Source organism: Biomphalaria glabrata, chromosome 13, assembly GCF_947242115.1.
Source record: "Biomphalaria glabrata chromosome 13, xgBioGlab47.1, whole genome shotgun sequence".
NCBI classification, from domain to species: domain Eukaryota; kingdom Metazoa; phylum Mollusca; class Gastropoda; family Planorbidae; genus Biomphalaria; species Biomphalaria glabrata.
In genome coordinates this window covers 27,516,083-27,536,177 of record NC_074723.1, presented here as the reverse complement: position 1 = coordinate 27,536,177, position 20,095 = coordinate 27,516,083, and the positions used below count along the sequence as shown (strand labels likewise).

The 20,095-nt window shown below is 36.2% G+C and overlaps 2 protein-coding genes across 3 annotated transcripts; both read right to left on the bottom strand.

Annotated features, from left to right (window-relative positions):
- Window positions 1-1,601: 1,601 nt before the first annotated feature.
- LOC106074979 (uncharacterized) lies at window positions 1,602-6,231 on the bottom strand. Its single transcript, XM_013235889.2, has 3 exons — window positions 5,961-6,231; window positions 3,893-4,345; window positions 1,602-2,989 (listed from the first exon to the last, which is right to left on the bottom strand). Exons 1-3 carry the CDS (start codon window positions 6,013-6,015, stop codon window positions 2,508-2,510), a joined length of 990 nt encoding a protein of 329 aa, XP_013091343.2. The 5' UTR covers window positions 6,016-6,231; the 3' UTR covers window positions 1,602-2,507.
- Window positions 6,232-9,746: 3,515 nt separating this feature from the next.
- Window positions 9,747-14,668, bottom strand: LOC106074980 (uncharacterized). 2 transcript variants are annotated; one of them, XM_056007753.1, is made up of 3 exons: window positions 14,403-14,668; window positions 11,510-11,959; window positions 9,747-10,355 (listed from the first exon to the last, which is right to left on the bottom strand). In XM_056007753.1, the coding sequence occupies exons 1-3, from the start codon at window positions 14,428-14,430 to the stop codon at window positions 9,913-9,915; spliced, it is 921 nt and encodes a 306-aa protein (XP_055863728.1). In that variant the 5' UTR covers window positions 14,431-14,668; the 3' UTR covers window positions 9,747-9,912. The 2 variants fall into 2 exon arrangements, with proteins under 2 accessions (XP_055863728.1, XP_055863727.1); XM_056007752.1 differs by having other exon boundaries at window positions 14,456-14,662.
- Between the last annotated feature and the right edge of the window lie 5,427 nt (window positions 14,669-20,095).

The following is a 20,095-nucleotide window of genomic DNA, read 5'->3' as shown; positions in this document are numbered from 1 at the left end:
GACTCTACCCAAACATCTTCTGTCTTGTGACTCTACCCAAACATCTTCTGTCTTGTGACTCTACCCAAACATCTTCTGTCTTGTGACTCTACAGAAATATCTTCTGTCTTGTGACTCTACAGAAACATCTTCTGTCTTGTGACTCTACCCAAACATCTTCTGTCTTGTGACTCTACCCAAACATCTTCTGTCTTGTGACTCTACCCAAACAAGGGGAACACTTCGGCAGTCAACCCTGAGGAAAAATCCGAAGCCTTTGGCAGTTTGCACTCATTGCTACACCCTGGCAGAATCTGCGACGCTGCTGATCCCAAACTGTCCCAGCCACTTAAGTTCTTTTCGATACAGCAGCTGCGTGCAATGAGGGAACTAGTGTTGGGTCACATCGTTCTGACCAGAGCTACACCCAGGCTTTCATTTCTACGAGCTGATCCGTAGCTGCTTCCAGACTGAATGAGACCATATATCTCGCCAAGAGACCTCTGTTGTGAATCACTTATGTTGTATAGCTTCACGGCTAACTTGAGGTCTTTTTTATTTAATTTTCTTTTGTCAGTCAAGGTTACAGTGACAAATCCCACGATCTACTCTCCCCATGACCTACTTATTCAAGTGACCTAGATATCATAAACAATCCAAACTTAAGTACAAGGTAGAAGTGTTTGTTTCAAGGAACTTGAAGTAATCTCAATCTCACATGAACATTATTATTAGAGTTTTAATTTTTGTTTTAAATGGTAACAATAATTGGCAACCTTAGCCTAGTTATTTAAAAACATGATTATCTTCAGCTTATCGTAATGATAATATAAATCTCCAAACTCATTTAAGTAGACTAAATTTTTTTGAGAGACTACGGAGTACTGTATTATGCTAAATAGATAACAGCTCTAGTAAAACTAACGGAGCTTAATTTACATTTTACAAGTTCTGAAAAAAATTTTTTTTTTTTATTTTGTAAGTGTTTAATAACAAGATTTGTGTTTAATTTTTTACTGGATCTATCTTTTATTTGTTAGTAGATCTATGTTTTAGGTATTACTAGATCTAAATACTTATATACATGTTATTTTTGTTATACATTATTACAAAGCTATCTGGCTGTGTTGTAAAAAAGTTTGTACACCTTATTTCTCAATATCGGATCAAGTTAAAATTTTGCAAAATTATTTCTTGTAGCTGACGAAACAAGAATTAAAAAAACAACAACTTATTAGTTAATAAACTATTGGTAATTAATTATTTGGTTTGGTAACGAACAAGGGAAAGAAATTGTACTTGACATATGCGGTGGTATAAGTTGAATTAATTCCCTTTATACTTTATGTAGAGAACCAGGTCGTCGCTAAAAAGTTTGAGACTAACAATAAAACCTATTTTCATAAGCAGGCACAGTGAATAGTTTATTGACTTGCGGAGGCTCAGCCCTCGAATTTGAATTAAGTAGTACAGCTTATCTTTTTTTAAATGCATTTAAAAGCGATCACAGTAACCTTCACTTCACCTTCATCCCCGCCCCTTCCTAATTAATCTAGCTTTCTAAAGTCATAGGGTCATAGCACGCATTACGAAAGCTACAAGCTAAACGCTAAACAAAAACAATTGGTAAAATATTTTTAATTGCACAGATTTATTATGTCTAGTCTATTACGAATTCAATTCCATGACGGATCCAAACTAATTGATACAATTACACTTAATACAAGCTTTTTTTTTTGAAGTATTTTTTAAAAATATAGTTCATGTTTATTTTAGATTTTTTCTTTTGGTGAATCAAAATTCTTTCAGTTTATCCTGAGACAACAGACACAGGTAAGAATCACTATTCTATGTTTTGGTCACCTTTTGAACATTGACGTCAAATCGAAATGAAAAGTAAGCAGAGTTGTTCCCCCTCCTGAACATTTTTGTCTTTCCTGTATGTGCAATCCATCATCTTGGTTGGTCTCTAAAACATGACCCGACTTCAGTCTAACTAATGCACTGTAATAGACATAATAAAGCTAGAAGAAACATGTAACAGTTTACTTCATTTTTTAAAGAGATTTTTTTGGGGGGAAAGAAAATAGTGGAAACTAAAATAAAACATGTAGTGGTCAATTTAGTGCTGAAGACGATCAATAAACTCTCCTGAAGTATTGAAAAGTCTAAAAGTTAAAACTAGTTTTCCCACATAGATGTGTTTATTGACTGTAAGTAATTAGTAGTCTTAATAAGTACCCACAAATGATGTTCCAATTAGAGAAATGTAATTGCACCTTCATACTTCTTAGTCTAATTGTTTTCTTTACGTGGCTCAATGTGGAGTGGAAGAATGGTACCCGACTATCTGCATAATCATTGATCTGATGCTTTGAACAAAAATCTTTTGCTACAGTGAAACTGTTTAGGGATGGAATGTTTGTGTTGAATTTGAGTTAATATGTCCACAAAATATGATGTGTAATGTCTGCACAATATGTTATGAGCGAAGTGTAAAATGTTATGTTTTAAAGAGGTATATGTTGTTACTGTGATGATGAATATGGTGAATGGGTTATCTCACACAGAAACCTTGACCGGAAGTTCTGTCCAGACGTGTTGCATGGTACATCTACCATGTTGTACCCATCGCTGATGTCCAGCGCCAGACAGTCATTGTTATTGTCGCCACTGCTGTTAGTGGGGTGGCCAGGGGCCCATGAAAAGTAGGGGACATTGTGTCCGGAGTGCTGGAACAGCCAGTTTCCTTCTTTGATCTGGTCTGTCCCTCCAACGATCACCTTCGTTCCATTGGCCATGTAGAGACTGTTGAAAAACTCTTTGACAAAACCAAACTCTTGGTCACTCTCGATCTCTGCCAGGTAACCGCTAACAAACTGACACATGGCTTCAGACTGGTTCCGGTTCATGTTGCTATATTTAGACAGTAAATACATCCTGTTATCGAACACAGCTGACCTATTGAAGACAGCAGTAACAGCGCCCTCCATCTTTTTTTCCCAGAGCTCTGGAAAGATAGAGAAATTATAAGATAAAAGATTTAAGATAGTTTTCTTCCCATAAGGTACGTTTAGTAATGAAATCGTTACTAATGACCCATAAGGAAAACATTTGTATCATTTTATATTACATAACTTAGTTAGACAAAAAATGTTTTTGCAAACACGTGACAATCACGAGGGCTAATAAACTTTTGTCCATGAGCTCTTACGGCAGGAAATCTGCACCACAAAATCTCTTTAATTTTACGTCACAACGCTTAATTAGACTTAGACATTTCTTTGTAAACTGGAGAGATTTGAGGGCTAATTAGCAGTTGAGCCCGAGTTATTAATGCATGCACCACAATATTTCCAATTTGAAACGCTAGTGAAAATCATCTAGCAAGATTCATAACCAAACCATTTAATCAAGCGACGAATCAAGGTACTTATTGATAATTAGATTTCTAGACTTTCTGACAAGAAAGTTAATTGTTTTAAATAATTCAGAAGAGAGAATTTAATTAATGTTTTAGGTTAATTCGTTTTTAACTTGAAAAAAAAATGTTTTGTTTGGTTATTTACCACAAAAACAACAACTATGACTGATAATGAGATTTATCTATCTATCTATCTATCTATCTATCTATCTATCTATCTATCTATCTATCTATCTATCTATCTATCTATCTACTCTATCTATTTACTCTATCTATCTATCTATCTATCTTTCTATCTATCAATCTATCTATCTATCTATCTATCTATCTATCTATCTATCTATCTATCTATCTATCTATCTATCTATCTATCTATCTACTATCTATCTACTATCTTATCTAATCTTATCTAATTTTATCTAATCTATATTTCTTTATATAAATGGATGCCCTTGCTGGAATGATCTATTTTCACTGTACTTAACTCACCTGTGACGTTACGTGTCTCCGCCATGAAGTAGCTTTTAATTCGATCCAGTTCTGAAAACAAGTCATCAAAGTCTGGTTGCTCAAGGTCAACTGTTGTCTCTGCTACTACCGTGAATTCTTCATCTTGTGAGAGTGTGGCCACGCACTGATACCTTCCTGCTTCGTTTTCTGTAGGGTAGGTCCAGTTTAACTTCAAGTAAGAGGTGTCGGTGACGGAAATTTGACCTTGAATAGTCGCAGAATTGTTGACATATAAGGATGGCTCTAGCGTTGCCTCAACGCCAGCTACGTCTGTGTATTGTGGTTCCAATGTGTCTGTCGACTGAGAAATGATAATATTCAGAACGATGTAATTACCAGCTGGGTCAGGGGCCACTGAACAGACAATTTCCATCTGACTGGTTAGCCCAAGTTTAATAGTGCTTGGTGTGACTTCCAGCTTCATTATATTATCTGTAGATAAAATAATTTTATTGGATTAAATTTTGTTATTTAGCTAGATTCAATTCTCTTTGACTGCAGTTTCAGAGATTAAATTTGTCTTGGATTAGAGCATTAGATTAGATCTTACTTTACATTAAATATACTTTCTAAACAATCGCGTTCATTGTACGTCACAAGGCGTTGACTAAATAAGTTCTTTGTAACCACGAGAGAGTTTCAATGAATCATGAGAGCCAACAAACATTTGCGCATGAGTTCTTACATCATATAAACTATTGTAGACCAATTTTGCAATTATAGCTACTAACGAAAAATCATTCTTTTTTATTCTCTTTATTCTAATTGACAAATAAGAAATTAATGTTTAGTTTACAATATTTTGTTTAATATAAGTAAGACATTGACTTTAAACAAGATTACAAAGAGAGTTTGTGTGATAATACAAAGTCAGAGGTGGTCCTCATCGGTCCGCACAAAAGCTTATCTATATTTTGCCATATTTTCTTCCCATAATGGTGGTACTAAAGCGCTGCTACAGTGTTTTTTTTTAAGAATACCATCGAACAGCCTATATATAAATATTTTAGATTATTAGTTAATATGTGTAGTTTAAGAAAAAGTCTTAACACTACCGTTACACAATGCTGTATAAAATATTAATTGTTTAGGGATTGAATGACTGGGATTAAATGACCATGTGACTTAAAATTAGCTGAGCATCATAAGAAATACTGAAAAGTGATGTATTTTAAAAAACGCACTATAGTTTATGTGTGTGTCATTGTGTTTAGAGTCAAAATTCTTAGCTCTTCTCTTGTAGCACAAAGCAATCAACTTTAATTTAGTTTGCAATTGATCTTTTAATGACAATATTTTTTTTGTCTGTTTCTGAATCGCTTCCAATCTTTTTCTTTGAGGTTGTTTTTTTTTACGGAAATGTTTTTTTTTCTTGAGGAATAAGAGATTGTCCCTTTACAAAACAATTAGGCAATTATATATTCATTATAAGACATTAGTTAGGCCGTCTTCACATCTAACTTCACATTCACTTTCACCTATACTTTGGTCTGTTGATCCCTTGGGAACCACACAAGATCCGTTGACCTTTTTTCTACATTCTTCTATATCATTTATCTTTGATAGAATTTCATTCTGATGCTCTTTCTGAAAATATTGAAACCTGCCTTTTTACCTGCCTGGGTGGACCACTTCGGGAGCCGATTTTGAGTTTGTGTCTCCACACAAACTGTCCTTGTAACCTTCTTTGTTTTTGTACTAAGACATTCAACAAGTAATGAAGTAGAACAAGCTGACATCAAGAAGAAAAGTTTACTTCCTATAATATTTAGAAATGACAACTACATGTAAAATGAATATATTTGCATACATGTGTGTGTTCGTATTGATCAATCGATACATCAGGATCAATGATTCGAAAGCAATTGAAATAATTATTTGTATTGATAATATCCGCTTAGCTGATACCCCTGCTTCGCTACGGTTAAAATAGTTTGTTTATGTTTCGTTTGATGCATTGTTCCATTTCTGCACACAGAAATAAACAAACAAACTCTGAAACAAACAACTCACCAATATAAAAAGTATCAACATTCAATCTACATACCTGTGCCCGTGATTGATGAAATAGTTAAACACAGCAAGTAGATTAACAAACACATCTTTATGCTCTTTAATAGTAGCTCCAAAAATTATAAGAAAAATGTGCTAAGTTCAATTATTTACTAGATCAATGTAGACATAGTGAAACAGAACTGGCTTCTAAGTTTTCAAATAGCAACAACTTTTTCCCACACATTAAAGAAATGTTATCAATTTGCACTTACGACAATTACCATCAAATCTTTAACCAAACAGGTGAACTTGAAAGATGTCTTTAAAACAATTATCTTTCCATGAGACTTAGTATTTCCGGATTATAAGTACCTCGATAAGATAGCAAAGAAACGTAACTCTCGCATTTAATGTCATTTTGACACAGAATTGTTATAGATCAAGGGCTCTACAAACGCAAGGGAGATAATCGCTTGCTGAAATTGTGTCAATTCTCAGTGAGATGAAACCAAGTCTATTAAGATTTCAATATGACCAAGGCTATGACCTATATTTTGTAGAACCCCAAACGTAAAGGTTGCTCTTTTATTGGGCGTTAGTTTTTGTTGGATGGATTTAATTTTTTTTGAACAATCTTAGTATCTCAACGTAACGCACATACTTGCGGATTCTTTTAATAATACTGTATAAATATAATGTTCAGTGAGGTTCAAAGCTTCACCTAATATATAATACGTTTCAGTCGTGAGGAGACTATAGATCGTTCCATAGAATTCTGATAAATGCCATGGTTATAACCAGAGCAGGCCCAATTGCGGGGCCCAATCTGGGTAGGGATGTTAATTAGTGAAAATTAAGAGTTTGTATTAAAAAATAAATTCGTCTTTATATTTTATTCATTTTTTACTAAGTACAAAATCATGATCAAATTTTACGAGCCTTGCATGTAGCGAAATCATACAGTATATCTCCAAGTTCTGTTCCCTACATAGATTACAATAGCAAGAATTGCCAAATTGTTCAATCTATCTTCGTAAATAGTTGATCTCACGTTATTCTTGATTAGCCTGAGGCGCGAGAAGCTTCTTTCACCAGATGCCACAGTTACGGATATTGTTAAAAATACTCTGCCTCAAAGTAGTTTGGAAAAGAAAAGTAGCTATCATCAGCGGACTGATAAGCTACAATTTCTACTGGGGTTCTGGTGGTATTTGGTAGAATATGCCTTGAAACATTTTATATTTGATACAGTTTACTATTGTAAATACTGTACTATAGGTTTTGTGATACCAAATTCTAAATTAAAGTTCTGTATTTGAATTTAAAAAAGATTTTCATTTATTCAACATACTAGATAATATTTAGATCTAGAGATATAGAATCCCCGGCACGTCTTATCACCTGACATCTTCGAGTACTGTCTACGATTTTAACACCTCTCATCACCATCGACGAAGTAGCACTCCTTCAGCACTCCTTCAGAAGAGACTTCGTGGCATATTCAAAGCAAATAAACCTATGCTATATTGACAAATTAACTGTGACAGTTATGTTGGCCTGTAGTGGTAGTGTGGGTCTGCCTAAGATGGATTAGGAAGGGGCATTCAAAAAGGATTACGGTTTCATAAGGGCATATCAACTCAGTCTGTCTGTCTAGTACAAAACGTATGTCAACTCACTCTGTCTGTCTAGTACAAATATTTTACATGTTTTTTTCTTCAACTTCCCATTCTCAAATCAAGTTGAAACGAATTATACATTGTCGATGACAACACGTGAATCAATCAAAATATTGACCAATTAGTTCATTAATTAATAGTAATAGGTCAGTATTTATATAGAAAGGGATATAAATATTGCAATATTGAGAGATATGTCAGTAATAGTATGGTTCTTGTGTAAGCTTTTTTTTAATATTTAAAAAAAATGTTTTACTTTTTTTCTGGTCTACTTAACTACTGAATGTATTTTCAATCGTAAAATTTCCTTGCCAAGATTTATATTATTGTTATGACACTACATTGCACGTTGTCATTAGGTGTGAGACTGCGCACCATGAGACACAGGACAGAGACAGGAAATGAGTGTGGAAGTCAAAAGATGGCTGATGTAAACAAGTGTTGTTATTATTCGAATGTGTAATTGTTATCCGACTATTAGTCTATTATTAAATTGCTGTTTTTACCTATCACTTTCGTTGAGGTTCTTTGGGCTCGCTGGAGTTACAGCAATATTATTACTATTGAAATGAATTGACAATTGTTATAAAAAGTGTCAGAATCGAGAGTCAATAAAGGAAAATAAACTTCTCTTGTAGTCTCCCCTTGAGTCTGCTGCAGTCATTTACTTCGGAATGTTCAGGGTCAGGAAGATGTCTGCCAGGTCACTTGCGGATAACACAATTTGAGAATATTTTGATTTTAGTGAACACCCATAGTCGTTTCATCTCCAAGCTAAAGTTTATCATATATATCTTGTAACAGTTCTGACTATTCAGCCTCTCGGCAGCTGCACCACACCACATCACCAACTTATAAAACTTGACAACTCTGGTCTCCAAAAATTTCATGTCCAATAAATCACAATCTCGTACAATTGGCATCACGTAACACTGACTGTACAAATGTTCTGTCCTGTACTGTTGTAGCAAGAACTCTCCTGGCTTCGCTGTGCCTCGTTAAACTCTGTCGTAACGTAGAGTAGAGAGACATCTTATCTTATCTTATATAATACAGACGTTACTTCAAAAAAGAAGATGATTACGTCCTACGCGTCATGCATTTAGTCATGCATATTAACCAATGACTTAAATTCTGCCAAGTCACTGGTTTTCCTGGCTAGCTCAGGCAACCCATTCCATGCTCTAATAGCACTAGGGAAGAAGGAGTATTTGTACAAATTTGTCCTAGCATATGGGACGAGGAATGTGCCTCTCAGAAAGAGAGAGAGAGACAAAGACAGAAAGAAAGAGAGAAAAAAAAAAGAAAAGGATAGAGAGAGAGATGGGATTGTACACTTTTATTCTAGCACCTATTACAATTGAAAACCATAGTAGATTCATAACTTTACGAGCCAATATTTTTTGTGTAGCATGAATTGTAAATATAAATGGACATTTGGACTCCATAGTTATATAAGACACCTAAGTTTTTGATAAGATTCTAATCAAAAGCTAAATGCTGAAATGTTTTGTATGTAGTGTTGTCAGTTGTAAGTATTGGAGTTGCCTCCATTTCAGAAAATCTCCAATTTAAAAAAAAACATGGACAATTATAAAACAGAACATTAATGTCAAAGTTGTGCCTTACATTTGAGTTTTCAATTGGTTCGGTTTGTATTGCTGAGTTTATCCTTTGCTTATGTTACAGTCACCTCTACACCTGACTGTGTGTCTGTAGGCTGGGAAATTACATTCTGAATGATATGGCAATACATCTCAATGATCATTCCAAGTCTAATTTAGGATGATGTGACTTCCTGTTTGATTATAGCATCCGTAGATAAATTTTTTTAGCACTTCTGAGGTTTTCGTCCACTTATATAATATTACTCATCTAAAGCAGTTGTGTGAAGTTAGTGTACTTACCAAATTAATTAATTTTATTTTAATACCCTTCACGTTACAACAAGAAGTGCGGAGAGTTAACAGTGTAATGCTGGCAGTTGTACTGAATGATGGGAAAGAAAAGGTCAGGTCAAACTAAACTATTTCAACCGTAGCGAAGCAGGGGCATCAGCTATTATATACAAGCAAATATTATCAATCCAAATAATATCTTTCATTGATATCTTATCATTGATCCTAATGTATCGATTGATTAATAAGAACACACACACGCATGAAAATATATTTATTTTATTTTAAATCAAAGAAGGATTGTATAAACCCTGGAAATAGAAAATAACATCAAAATGAACAGCCATATATATTGTCAGAATACATTTTTATTATTTACAGTTTACCTTTGATGATTTCTCAATCACTAGAACTAAACATTGAACAATTACGTGTCAATCTGACAGAGAAACAAGGAGGTCCCACTGGAACTTGGGTTTGAACAGGAGGTTTGAACCACACGGAAACTGGCTTTAGTATCAAATGCTAAACAATCTTGACCTGGTGCAGCTGGCAAAGAAACATTCAGTTTTAGTGGAAGCTCATTGCGCATGTACATCCAATTCCCAGTGCCATCTACGTCACTTCCTCCTATAAGTATGAGATCAACACGCCCATTGCCAGACGTTCGAAGAGCTTGTGTAATATCCTGCTCCTCACGTGGGCTGACTTCCGCCAGATAGCCTCCAAGAAGATGGCACATGACGTCAGACTGCATGGCAGTGGAGTTGGGCTCCTTGGACAACAGATAATCAGAAGTGGAGCTACCTGTAAGGTTCAACTTTATAAAATGTGTTGATTTAAAAGTCTCGTAAGTCTGCGTCCATTTTTCTGAAACATCAAGAAAAGAACATTGAAATATTGTACAATCAATTGTTAATTTCAATTCATTCTTTAAATAAACACTAGCAATGTTTCTTTTCAAGTTGCAGAAATGCCTTGTTTTCTTTGAACAATTAGAAACAAATGATCTAAAATGTTATTGTTTATATTAATGACAGTAAATGAGGGTGAACTACCAACTGTAGGAACAATGGCAATCATCTGATCTCACCAATAAATTATGCTGGGTAGAGATTGGGACTCAATGACGTCATTTTTAAATTTTAGCCAAGGGAGTAGAAACGACATGTCCCTTCAGACGTTTAATTACTCGCCTCCCTTTAGACTGTTTAACTACTCGCCTCCATTTAGACTGTTTAACTACTCGCCTCCCCTTTAGACTGTTTAACTACTCGCCTCCCTTTAGACTGTTTAACTACTCGCCTCCCCTTTAGACTGTTTAACTACTCGCCTCCCTACACACTGTTTAATTACTCCCCAGCTATGTCCCTGTTCAGAAATCAGAAAATATTAACAATGTTAAAATATTGCGATAAAAAATTTTTTGAAACATTTAATTATGGCTTGTATATAGTGTGACTTTCATGCTTATAGCATGCTCAGAGCGCTATAGTCCAATCTCATTTGTAGACAAGTGGGAGGAGGGGGTATCTGGGAGATAGTTTTTCGTGCTCAGTAAACACAACTCTGCTCAAGTCGGGTGTCGAACCTCTAATCTCCTTCACAGGTAGCCAAACCAAGCCAAGTTGAAGCGTACTTGGCATCTCGACCACGCTTGTTATGATTAGAAGTAGTATAATCATTATTGTATTGTTGTTAAAGAAAAGACATTTAACATACACTACGTTGCTCGCCTTGATCTAAGGAGCATTCATGCCAAATTTTTATTACTTTTTTTGTCAAACGGTTTTGATTTCTATTCGGGACATACATACATTGTGCTTTATTTATATTAGATAATATTATATTAATGAAAAAATATATAGGTAACAGTCGGATCTGGCTAGCACCACAATCTCTTGCAATCTAGACAGTAAAGTCTTGAAGGCTATATCTTCTTCATATTATCGGGACTCTTTATAATGTTTGTTCACCTGAATCTTAACAAATGCTAATTTATCTCAACCACTTGTCTCAGTTACCTGACTGATTTCCAAACTTGGATTCCACAAAGCTTCTCAATTTTCTCAGTTCCTGTATTATGTTGACAAAGTCCGGCTTTGTCTTGCCAACTGTATGGTTTTGTGTCTCGTGGTAAATGTGGGCATGAGCCCCTGACAAGCTGACATTACATACGTAGTAGCCGGCCTGGGCTGAAGTTGGGAAAACCCATTCCACTGTAAGATTGGAGTCTTCGTTTACAAGAACGTGCCCTGAGACAGAGGTCATGTTCGGAAGACTGCTGACAATTCTGCCTGCCAAGTCAATTCTTGCCAACTGAGACATGTTGTGCTCCGGTCCAGCACTGTGATAAATATGTATTGCACTAACATGCATGGTTGGGTTGACCGGAACATTGCAGGTTAAAGTCAATTTAGAGGACAGTCCAACAGCGATAGTCTCTGGAGTAGCCAGTAGATCCACCTTAGACTCTGAAAACAATAATGAAAAGTTAATATATCTTTCATCGATTTTAGCATTTTTTGGTCATCTAGAGACAAAGAAAAAATAGTTGGGCCATGTAGTTCAAAGTGTGTGTGTGTCTCAGTACTTTTTACTTCAAGTTATCGTCCCTGTCAAAACAATTATAAAGAGAGAGTTTAGACGGAATTCAATTTAAACAAATTATTATTTTTTTTTAACTTTTTAGTTCAGAGTTAAAGGGATTTGTCAATGAAATAAGACAACTTTCATGTCAATTCGACTTTATGAAGAGAATGCAGGACGACTTCTTTTATAGGCATATTGTTCATTCGCAGTATTACAGTACTGAGATTGAACTTACAACAGTTACAGGAACTACTTGCGAACGAGCTACACTATGGTGTGTGTTGACACTTCCACGAAGATATGAGATGAATAGAGTCACTTTCTAGAGTCATTTTCTAGAGTCATTTTCTAGAGTCATTTTCTAGATTCACTTAGAATACATTCATTAAGTCCACTACTTCACATCAACTTGTTTCATCAATACAACAACTTGGCTTGACCTCAACTTCTTACATTCGACTTAATATAACTTGCTGCAACAACCTGCTACCACATAATGTCTTGCAACCACATACTGTCTTGCTACCACATAATGTCTTGCTACCACGCACTGTCTTGCTACCACATACTGTCTTGCTACAACGCACTGTCTTGCTACCACATACTGTCTTGCAACCACATACTGTCTTGCAACCACATACTGTCTTGCAACCACATACTGTCTTGCTACCACATACTGTCTTGCTACCACATACTGACTTGCTACCACATAATGTCTTGCTACCACATACTGTCTTGCTACAACGTAATGTCTTGCTACCACATACTGTCTAGCTACCACATACTGTCTTGCTACCACATACTGTCTTGTTACCACATACTGTCTTGTTACCACATACTGTCTTGCTACCACATAATGTCTTGCTACCACATACTGTCTTGCTACAACATACTGTCTTGCTACCACATAATGTCTTGCTACCATATACTGTCTTAAAACAACGTACTGTCTTGCTACCACATACTGTCTTGCTACCACATACTGTCTTGCTACAACATACTGTCTTGCTATCACATACTGTCTTGCTACCACGTACTGTCTTGCTACCACATACTGTCTAGCTACCACATACTGTCTAGCTACCACATACTGTCTAGCTACCACATACTGTCTAAACTTGACTAAATCTCATCAGCATTATCACTTTGTATTCATAAAATTCACCAAAGTGAATAAGATCCAATAATTGAACTATTTTTTGTCTGTGACAGGACTTAATGGGGATTTTCATTGTATCTAATTGTTCTTATTGCTGATCAGATATCCATTTAGCACATGGCTGTCCCTTAAGATATTATTACAAATTAAATATGAATGTATAGTTTGCTAAATCATTTGAACATATTGTAGGAATGAATTTCTTTTTTAATTTCTTTTATTACTTTTTTTATTGAATAATTGTAACATAATACAACGAATGTTTTATAATCAAACGAAATTAATAGAGGGGGGGGGGGTTTCTTCAAATGTTTAAAATCTGTTCTATATTCCTATATCAACAGAAAAACATTATGACATGAAAAAGATACATGAATCAATGTCATGTCAAAAGTACACATATAAAGAACAACATGTTACATGTAACAGCACCATTCTAAATGTATCAACAACATGTTACATATATCAACATCGTGTTAGGTGAATTAACAACATGTTACGCATATTAATATTGTTTTACGTATATCAATACCATGCTCATTTACCAACACTGCTATGATGCACCGTAATTGCTGGTGTTATTCAATGCCAAGTTCTGACTAAATGATGACATTAAATGCCAAGTTCTGACTAAATGATGGCATTAAATGCCAAGTTCTGACTAAATGATGACATTAAATGCCAAGTTCTGACTAAATGAGGACATTAAATGCCAAGTTCTGACTAAATGATGACATTAAATGCCAAGTTCTGACTAAATGATGACATTAAATGCCAAGTCATGTTCTGACTAAATGATGACATTAAATGCCAAGTCATGTTCTGACTAAATGATGACATTAAATGCCAAGTCATGTTCTGACTAAATGATGATATTAAATGCCAAGTTCTGACTAAATGATGACATTAAATGCCAATTTCTGACTAAATGATGACATTAAATGCCAAGTCATGTTCTGACTAAATGATGACATTAAATGCCAAGTCATGTTCTGACTAAATGATGACATTAAATGCCAAGTTCTGACTAAATGATGACATCTGTAATAAACCCTGATTCTAGATCTTCACTCCTTATTTGAGAAAGATAGTCAAATTGTTGTGTTTTTTTTTCAATTTCTAAGACAACAAAAAATTTAAGAAACATTTTAGAATAATGTATAAACCTGTTCGTTCGTAGTAGTTTCTATTCATCTGACAAGGAAAATGAAAACTGTACCTGTCACTGAGAACGTGAGAACTAAGATCACAACCAAACCACTGGGAAACATTTTGTTGTAAAGTTTCTGATACTCAATCCTACACAATTAGTGAACAAACAATCCGTGTTACATAAGCAATACTCATTTTAGGAGGCCACATTGAAATGTAGTCGCTATCTTAAAAATGTAACTTTTTTTTCCTTCTGTCTAGTCATATCTTCTCACTTAGTCTTCCCCCCCCCCCCCACTTAAGTTTATCAAACAAGTATCAAGCAAGTATCAAACAAGTATCATCCGTTGTATCTCTCTACCGCCCTATAAGACTTTCCTGTTCATACTATCTGAAAAGATCGAGCCAGAGAATTCTAATATCTTGCCTAAAACACTGTGTCTCAAAATGTGGGTCAACTCCGACCCTCTCTTTCCCAGGGGCGCAAGGTGCACTCAAGGGGCGCAAAGTGCACTCAAGGGTTGCGCAACGTTTTGACCAAAAAGGAGGGGATAAAAGTATTTTCATCCAAGATTAATTATTGACCAAGTTAAATCACCAACAATTAATTAATTGTTTTTTTAAATTGATTCATGTCTTGTCAGGTTTAATAAATAATTGTGCAAAGTTTCAACTTCATCCGAAAATGCGAAATGGGAGAAAAAAACATGTTCAAACTTTTACCAGACAGACAGACAGAGTGAGTTGCTAGGAGCTTTGTCAAAATGTCGGCTCAAAGTTACAGACATTACGATTGCTAGCATTCACACATCTCCGGATAATGTTTTCCAGTCGTCTTAAAGTTTTCATTCATTAGAAGGGAAAGGGGGGATGTATTTTATTTTTGTTCTTTGACAGACGACCAATGTACAAAGTAATAAGAAACAACAGCATCAGTAGCTCGTCAGATAATCGCCTTTCGTTGAACCAGCAACTTGATAGTCTCTGAAGTCGTTTCACTGGCACTCGTTTCTCTGTTTCAAGTGAAGATTTAAAACAAGATACAATTCAGAGTGTAAGAGAGATGTGAAGGAAAAGATGAAATTCTAATAGGAGTGAGGAATGAAAGAATGGAAAGAGGAAAGCTGAGAGAAAAGGAGAAGAAGAAAATAAGAGAGAAAGAAAGAGGTGAAATGCAAGATTCACACGAGCACTACGTTCACTTTCAATGAACAAGTTTGAATTATGTGTTCTTCTACTGAACATTCTAGTGGATGTGTGTAATGTCTTTTTATTGAGCGTGAAGTGGATGTGTGAAATGTGTAATAATAGATTTTCTATAATATAAGTGGGAAGTGTGGTCGAGAGGATAAGTACGCTTGAACTTGACTTGAACTTGGCTACTTATGAAAGGGGCTCGAGGTTCGACACCAGACTGGAACAGATTTGTGTTTACTGAGCCCTAATGGCAGCACGGAAAACCTTCTCCCAGATACCTGGAAATCAGGAAATCTGTTAGGGCCTATAAGTTATAAAATAGTTTAACTCTTTCCGTAAATATTTTTCGTTCAGCGGTTCCAGAGATCTCTTGATTAATGAATTCGTGGTAGTTCGAATAGATAGAGTAGGAAATTACACGTGGATTTGTAATGAACATCAACATCAACATAGACTTTAATATCCTTAAAAGTAAATGTTTACATCTTCCCGCTAAACTTTCTGATTGCCATCAATTTGTTGTAGAACTTCTGAATACTTTGAATGGCTTTGGGTAGTACGTAGCTTAGACTAGCTCTATGCTTCACTCTTTGTCTACACACAAATAGAGATCTACATCTAGACTAACTCTGTCACTCTGACCTGTGGCGTTCGAAAGCATGCACTTCCAACGCAGGGTCAAGACCCTGACCCTAACCCAGAAGTAGCAACCTTCACCTTCTTTCGATATATTTAATTCTCTATTTTCTCTCATGAAAATGTGGTCCATCTTGCTGCCTTTATGAATGTAAGAGTTATGTATCATTGGAGTGACAGGTCAAAGCACAAGGAGCCAGCCAAGTGTGACCGGGTGTGCCATTCGGTGGAGCCTACTTATCTTATATATTACAGACGTTACTTCAAAAAAGAAGATAGCTAACTGAAGCTAATACATTGTTCCTTTAGTGATTTACTTTACACTGCTCCAGCCAAACTTCGACTTACGGCGCTCTCTCTGCAAGCAGGAACAGGAAATTGCGTCACATTTTCTTGACGATTGTCAGAGAAATCCTTCAATTCCGTTTGCTACGTTTTTGTGCAGATATTTTGGCGCCGAACGTTATGGTGTAAGAAGCTTTGAGTATAATTAATAAACACAAAATTAATTACTAATACATTTTTTTTCCACAATACTTAAATATTGAATACTATCTCGGCCCCTCCCGCACCACCCCAGGTTAAAACGTTTTAAGAAAGTCTTGACTATTTCGTGAATAAATACCGAGATTTATGATAGATCCGATTCCTACCTCAATCAAGATATTAGCAAATAGTATTGAAAATAATATTCATTCAAATGTTTTTTTTCATATTTATTTATAGCGCATTTGTTCTTGCTCTAGCCTGCTCAGTGCGCTCGACGTGTGGTGGCAAGAGGCTATGTGGGAGAATGTTTCCATGTTGTCTTTAGGCGTCCAGCAAACACAGCTCGGTATTCTAACCCTCGCCCCGTCATTAGGTAGCCAGTCCACAGGCAAATACATAAATATTGAGAAAAATTATCACATATAGAAAGTACTCAAAGAAACGCCGTATTGGTTAATGGACAATATTAAAATACACACAATATTATGATGTTAAGTCAATAATTACACAATAAAAACAAAATAAACTAATAAACAAATATAACTATTGTTCACTTAAAAATTTGCATTCAAACACATGCACGAATACAAAACTCAGACTTGTATTCTTTTTTAAACACATAATGTGTCAAAATGTCCGACGCTAAAACGGCGCCCCAAAAAGAGCATTGTGTTAAAACGGCTACGCCAAAAGTCCTGCTTCGCCTGATTTCAGTGTCTACTATTCCAGAAGCCCTTTTATCTTTGACCTCTTTGGGAATAGAAATACACTAAACACACCAACAGAGTCTTTGTCCAGGCTTTTGAAGGCGAGGATATTGAGCCTCTCAAGCTTGCATTCACATCAAGTCTGAGGATGATAGTTTTAATGGTGATAACGACTACCTCAGTGACGAAAATATTGATACTATATAAACAATGAGATAGCAAAGACTATGGACGCGGTGTAAAGACTAAGACTAAGACTAAGACTGCTTTACTGATCCTTACGGAAATTTGTTGTGATTACACGGACTCGTTTCTCATATAAAGACAACACAACAGAAAATACACATAAATACAACAGACAACATAAAGAGTATCTTGGTGCATTTCATGTTCCCTGATCAATGTATGTTAGCAGATTTTGTACAGTCGCGCCGTAAAATGTCTCAAGGATCTTCTTGTTTAATTTAAAACTGTTGAGTTTGTATAGAAAAAAGAGTCGCTGGGCTGTTTTCTTTGTCAGAGTTCCAAGGTGGTCTTCCCATGAAAGCTTGTTGTTGATGATAACGCCTAGATATTTATATGCCTTTACTTGTTCTATAGATGTAGTGTTTATTTGCAGTTCACGTATAGTTTGTTTTTTCTTTCTAAAATCTATTATAAGTCCTTTAGTTTTTGTGACATTCAGTTCTAGAAAGTTGTCGGTGCACCAGTTTGTAAACTCTTCTATCGAGCTTCGATACTGAGTTTCATCTCCTGAAATAAGACCGACTATGGCAGTATCATCGGCGAATTTAATGAGTTTAACTGAGTCATAGATGCTTCTTATGTCATTAGTGTAAAGAGTGTACAGTACAGGAAAAAGTACACAACCTTGTGGAGCACCCGTACATAGTACTCGAGTTGACGATTTGGTGTTGTTGACTTTAACATACTGGGGGCGTTGGGTTAAAAAGTTTAGAACCCATGCTTGTAAGTAAGGGCTTACATTTAAGTTACTCAGTTTGTTTATCATTAGATGTGGCTGTATGGTATTGAAAGCCGAGGAGAAATCTACGAAGAGGACTCGTGCATATGTTTTGGGTATATCGAGGTGCTTATAAAGCTGGTCCAAAAGCAATAGAATGGCATCCTCAGTTCCTCTAGCTGCTTTGTATGCAAATTGGTGAGGGTCTAGGCTGTTATTGACTTTTGCTACAAGTTGTTTAAGCATATATTTTTCAAAACATTTCATAACAATAGGTGTTGGTGCTTGTGACAGGTGGGGAAAGGTGACGTGTGTTTGGCACGTTTTATGTCTAGGGGATGATTATTTTTAAATGCTATCACACCCCCACTTATCAGCATATGAATCGGGAGCAGACACGCAACGAGACAAAGCAATGAAAGATAGATACAAAAGTTAAAATAAAAGAATATTTATTTACATAAATATACATATAAGAATAAAAGGGGGAGGGTTTGCATCTATCTCTAATTAGTAAGGTATTTTGATCATCACTGTAGCACCTAATAAGAGAGTATGTCACTTTGTCCTCTGACTTAGCTGGTTGTCCTGTTGATGTCGTAGCTGGCTGTGTCCTGGCTTGAGGTTCTGCAGCTGGAGGTGGCGCTCTAGCGGATAGAGGGACGCCGGCGATATAGTTCTTGTGGAGTCTCAGTCCCAAGTTCTAGTATCTGTAGTGGGCACAGTATGGCGGGTGGCCGGATACCGTGGGCACAATGTTACTGCGGGCAGAGCTGATCTGCCGTGGGCAGCGTAGTTGACAGGATATGTCCAGTGAGTTGCAGAGGGTTGGCGTAGCTATGACGTCTCGCACAGATCTGACTCTATAGGGACGTCGCGCCTAATAGCTTGACAGGTGGGCTGTCGAATAGGCGGGCAATGCCGATAGCGCCAAGTAGTAGAGTTGAGTAGATCTCCGTAGGCGGTAGATGATGCTCAATAGGAAAGTGCAGTGCTGAATAGCACTAAGCACATAGATAGGCCAGTAGGCAAATAGGCGATAGGGGATTCTTGATAGCAAATACAGTGCTGAATAGCACTAAGCATCTAAATAGGCAATAGGCAAATAGGCAGGTGAGTAATCCGATAAATAGGCAGACACCTGAGGGAGGCTGCGGATAAATAAAGACAAGTTAGGACATGTCTCTCATACATCTTATCGATGCCCTCGACTGAGGTGCATTCGTCAGATTGGTAAAATTGCTTTAGAGCACAATGGGGAGATGATGACAAATGGGATTTGGAAAATAGATGGCGGATAGTAGCAATATAAAAATGTACATAAAAGGGAACGTAATAATATAAAAATATACATAGAAGGGGAAATAATAATCTCAAATAAACAACACAGGTGGATAGAGAAAGAAAAGGGGGGGGGGGTGATTTGGGCGGTGGTCAGCGATCCAGATGGTTTGTTTACATATGACCGTGGGTCGAGAACAATGGAGCGTGCTTGAATGTCCCTTCAAGCGTCGCAACTCTCATTAGAGTAAAATGAGTAAATGGGAGATAATTCGTTACAGGGGAGATAACTCGTATCTCTCTTCTAGACGCAGTATCAGTGCGCTAGTAAGATTATCAAGGCGGCCAACCGAGATAAAGGAAATAAAATAAGATGTACAAATATATACATGGTTGCATCAACTATCAATTGAGCAACGTAGCATTAACAGGG